At 51.0% G+C, this 5,124-nt stretch overlaps 1 protein-coding gene across 1 annotated transcript in view; it reads left to right on the top strand.

The window, feature by feature from the left end:
• The window catches only part of LOC108795199 (mothers against decapentaplegic homolog 6-like), a 12,532-nt gene that overhangs the window by 2,161 nt on the left and 5,247 nt on the right, over positions 1–5,124 (top strand). The window contains exons 2-3 of the mRNA XM_018566403.1: positions 681–1,156; positions 4,938–5,054. Coding sequence (XP_018421905.1) covers positions 736–1,156; positions 4,938–5,054 — 538 coding nt within the window. The 5' untranslated portion in view covers positions 681–735. The remainder of the gene's footprint in view (positions 1–680; positions 1,157–4,937; positions 5,055–5,124) is intronic.

A 5,124-nucleotide genomic window follows, 5' to 3' on the forward strand; every position in this document is an offset into this window, starting at 1 on the left:
CAGGAGCTTACAGTCTAGAGGTATAATGAGACCCTGTCCCCAGGAGCTTACAGTCTAGAGGTATAATGAGACCCTGTCCCCAGGAGCTTACAGTCTAGAGGTATAATGAGACCCTGTCCCCAGGAGCTTACAGTCTAGAACTATAATGAGACCCTGTCCCCAGGAGCTTACAGTCTAGAGGTATAATGAGACCCTGTCCCCAGGAGCTTACAGTCTAGAACTATAATGAGACCCTGTCCCCAGGAGCTTACAGTCTAGGGGTATAATGAGACCCTGTCCCCAGGAGCTTACAGTCTAGGGGTATAATGAGACCCTGTCCTCAGGAGCTTACAGTCTAGGGGTATAATGAGACCCTGTCCCCAGGAGCTTACAGTCTAGAGGTATAATGAGACCATGTCCTCAGGAGCTTACAGTCTAGAGGTATAATGAGACCCTGTCCCAGGAGCTTACAGTCTAGGGGTATAATGAGACCCTGTCCCCAGGAGCTTATAGTCTAGAGGTATAATAAGACCCTGTCCTCAGGAGCTTACAGTCTAGGGGTATAATGAGACCCTGTCCCCAGGAGCTTACAGTTGAGGGGCACGATGAAACCAATGAGGGTGTATAGATACCATCAGAGGTGTAGCGCAGTACAATCACCCCTCATTAATCTCCCACGCATGTCTTCTTCCTCCCTGCAGGTTCTCCTGGCCGGTGCTGAGCTCTCGGGTTCTACATACTGATCGCCTCCGTCTTATGTTTCGTTCTCGACGGTCTCTCCCCGCCCGGCAACTTTGGAGACATCGCTGCACCACGAAGAGCCGGGGTCCGGGGGAAGGGGCACCCCCCAGCCCCGAGGACCTCCACCATGCCCTGCGGCCGGCCGCCCACCAACTTTTCAAAAAGCTGAAAGACGAACAGCTGTGGCAGCTGGCGGAAGCCGTGGAGAGCAAGGGACGCTGGGACTGCGGCTGTGTCTGGTTCCCACTTGAGGTGAGGTCGGGGAAGCAAGCCTTGGCGCCGTACGTCCTCCTGTGTAAGCTTTACCGCTGGCCAGACCTGCGCAGTGCCTCCGAGGTAAAGAGGCTCATCCAGTGCGAGAATTACTGGAGGAAGGACGGAGAGGGCACCTTCATCTGCTGCAACCCTTACCACTTCAGCCGACTGGTGATTCCAGGTACATGGTGGGAAAATGTTCCAGAGGTGACAACAAAGGGCCAAAAAATGATTTCGGACTCAATACAGAATAGGAAGTGTAAAAAAGGGTCCACCAGAAATAATTATAATCAGATGCCATCCATGGTGCACGTCTGCTACTAGAGAGACTCCGTCCCCAGGAGCTTACAGTCTAGGGGTATAATGAGACCCTGTCCCCAGGAGCTTACAGTCTAGAGGTATAATGAGACCCTGTCCCCATGAGCTTACTGTCTAGGAGTATAATGAGACCCTGGCCCCAGGAGCTTACAGTCTAGAGGTATAATGAGACCCTGTCCCCATGAGCTTACTGTCTAGGAGTATAATGAGACCCTGGCCCCAGGAGCTTACAGTCTAGAGGTATAATGAGACCCTGTCCCCATGAGCTTACTGTCTAGGAGTATAATGAGACCCTGGCCCCAGGAGCTTACAGTCTAGAGGTATAATGAGACCCTGTCCCCATGAGCTTACTGTCTAGGAGTATAATGAGACCCTGGCCCCAGGAGCTTACAGTCTAGAGGTATAATGAGACCCTGTCCCCATGAGCTTACTGTCTAGGAGTATAATGAGACCCTGGCCCCAGGAGCTTACAGTCTAGAGGTATAATGAGACCCTGTCCCCATGAGCTTACTGTCTAGGAGTATAATGAGACCCTGGCCCCAGGAGCTTACAGTCTAGAGGTATAATGAGACCCTGTCCCCATGAGCTTACTGTCTAGGAGTATAATGAGACCCTGGCCCCAGGAGCTTACAGTCTAGAGGTATAATGAGACCCTGTCCCCATGAGCTTACTGTCTAGGAGTATAATGAGACCCTGGCCCCAGGAGCTTACAGTCTAGAGGTATAATGAGACCCTGTCCCCATGAGCTTACTGTCTAGGAGTATAATGAGACCCTGGCCCCAGGAGCTTACAGTCTAGAGGTATAATGAGACCCTGTCCCCATGAGCTTACTGTCTAGGAGTATAATGAGACCCTGGCCCCAGGAGCTTACAGTCTAGAGGTATAATGAGACCCTGTCCCCATGAGCTTACTGTCTAGGAGTATAATGAGACCCTGGCCCCAGGAGCTTACAGTCTAGAGGTATAATGAGACCCTGTCCCCATGAGCTTACTGTCTAGGAGTATAATGAGACCCTGGCCCCAGGAGCTTACAGTCTAGAGGTATAATGAGACCCTGTCCCCATGAGCTTACTGTCTAGGAGTATAATGAGACCCTGGCCCCAGGAGCTTACAGTCTAGAGGTATAATGAGACCCTGTCCCCATGAGCTTACTGTCTAGGAGTATAATGAGACCCTGGCCCCAGGAGCTTACAGTCTAGAGGTATAATGAGACCCTGTCCCCATGAGCTTACTGTCTAGGAGTATAATGAGACCCTGGCCCCAGGAGCTTACAGTCTAGAGGTATAATGAGACCCTGTCCCCATGAGCTTACTGTCTAGGAGTATAATGAGACCCTGGCCCCAGGAGCTTACAGTCTAGAGGTATAATGAGACCCTGTCCCCATGAGCTTACTGTCTAGGAGTATAATGAGACCCTGGCCCCAGGAGCTTACAGTCTAGAGGTATAATGAGACCCTGTCCCCATGAGCTTACTGTCTAGGAGTATAATGAGACCCTGGCCCCAGGAGCTTACAGTCTAGAGGTATAATGAGACCCTGTCCCCATGAGCTTACTGTCTAGGAGTATAATGAGACCCTGGCCCCAGGAGCTTACAGTCTAGAGGTATAATGAGACCCTGTCCCCATGAGCTTACTGTCTAGGAGTATAATGAGACCCTGGCCCCAGGAGCTTACAGTCTAGAGGTATAATGAGACCCTGTCCCCATGAGCTTACTGTCTAGGAGTATAATGAGACCCTGGCCCCAGGAGCTTACAGTCTAGAGGTATAATGAGACCCTGTCCCCATGAGCTTACTGTCTAGGAGTATAATGAGACCCTGGCCCCAGGAGCTTACAGTCTAGAGGTATAATGAGACCCTGTCCCCATGAGCTTACTGTCTAGGAGTATAATGAGACCCTGGCCCCAGGAGCTTACAGTCTAGAGGTATAATGAGACCCTGTCCCCATGAGCTTACTGTCTAGGAGTATAATGAGACCCTGGCCCCAGGAGCTTACAGTCTAGAGGTATAATGAGACCCTGTCCCCATGAGCTTACTGTCTAGGAGTATAATGAGACCCTGGCCCCAGGAGCTTACAGTCTAGAGGTATAATGAGACCCTGTCCCCATGAGCTTACTGTCTAGGAGTATAATGAGACCCTGGCCCCAGGAGCTTACAGTCTAGAGGTATAATGAGACCCTGTCCCCATGAGCTTACTGTCTAGGAGTATAATGAGACCCTGGCCCCAGGAGCTTACAGTCTAGAGGTATAATGAGACCCTGTCCCCATGAGCTTACTGTCTAGGAGTATAATGAGACCCTGGCCCCAGGAGCTTACAGTCTAGAGGTATAATGAGACCCTGTCCCCATGAGCTTACTGTCTAGGAGTATAATGAGACCCTGGCCCCAGGAGCTTACAGTCTAGAGGTATAATGAGACCCTGTCCCCATGAGCTTACTGTCTAGGAGTATAATGAGACCCTGGCCCCAGGAGCTTACAGTCTAGAGGTATAATGAGACCCTGTCCCCATGAGCTTACTGTCTAGGAGTATAATGAGACCCTGGCCCCAGGAGCTTACAGTCTAGAGGTATAATGAGACCCTGTCCCCATGAGCTTACTGTCTAGGAGTATAATGAAACCCTGTCCCCAGGAGCTTACAGTTTAGGGGTATAATGAGACCCTGTCCCCATGAGCTTACAGTCTAGAGGTATAATGAGACCCTGTCCTCAGGAGCTTACAGTCTAGAGGTATAATGAGACCCTGTCCCCATGAGCTTACAGTCTAGGAGTATAATGAGACCCTGTCCCCAGGAGCTTACAGTCTAGGGGTATAATGAGACCCTGTCCCCAGGAGCTTACAGTCTAGAGGTATAATTAGACTCTGTCCACTGGAGCTCATTATACAGTCCTACACATGTCCCACAATGGCCTTGAATGAGGTCTGTGCTTTTGGGTCCCCTCCTTTTTAGAATGTTCTGGTGGGAGGGACACATTTTGGACAAATCCCAGAAAGACACATACGCAGACACAGTGGTGTATTTTGGTTTTGTGCTGCCCTAGGCAAGACTAAACTCGGGCACCCCCTCAATCTAAATTTGCCCTAACCCACCCTGTTCAGGACATGTAGGGTCTCAGGAGAACTGTGCAGACTCCCTTTCCCTGCATAGATGTTCTGCTCCTCTTACCTGCAACTCGAAGTGCCATCAGTACCAACAGGATACATTGCAGTCCCCAGCCTGCTTCTGGGACATCCCACCATCAGATCACATGCGATGACCAGCCCTGAACCACTCGCTTCTTCTCCTTCACCTCCTGTACAAAGCCTGCCGGACCGCAACTCACTGGGCCCTCCCCTCCTCTGGGCAGCTTTTTACATAGGCAGCTACTCTTAGGGCCTGGCGGTTGCCCAGTTTGCCTCATTAGGCAGCCGCCGCTGCCTGATTCTGTGCCGCCAAGCCTCGGCAAGTGCCCAGTATGCACAAAGGCAAGTCCAGACCTGTCCACCTTATTGGTTTGGGGCAGCATTTCCTGCCGCCCCCTTGGAAAGTGCCGCCCTAGGCACATGCCTAGTTTGCCTTGCGGTAGATACACCCCTGCACAGACACCAATATATTTCACGGCTACCATCTAAAAAATATTAAACCGTTTATTCACCATTTTCTTTGTTTACAGAACCGATTGCTCCATTGTCCTACAAGGCAAGAGATACTGTTCAGCCTGCACTGTCCAAGCCGCTTCACTCCATCACCAACCAGGAGAGCACATACTGCAATGTCCGCGGTATACATGGTGAGTGTCTGTCCCACCTAAAATCCAATAGTATAATGAGACCCTGTCCCCAGGAGCTTACAGTCTAGAG

Source organism: Nanorana parkeri, unplaced genomic scaffold (assembly GCF_000935625.1).
Source record: "Nanorana parkeri isolate BGI_ZX_2015 unplaced genomic scaffold, ASM93562v1 scaffold947, whole genome shotgun sequence".
NCBI lineage: Eukaryota > Metazoa > Chordata > Amphibia > Anura > Dicroglossidae > Nanorana > Nanorana parkeri.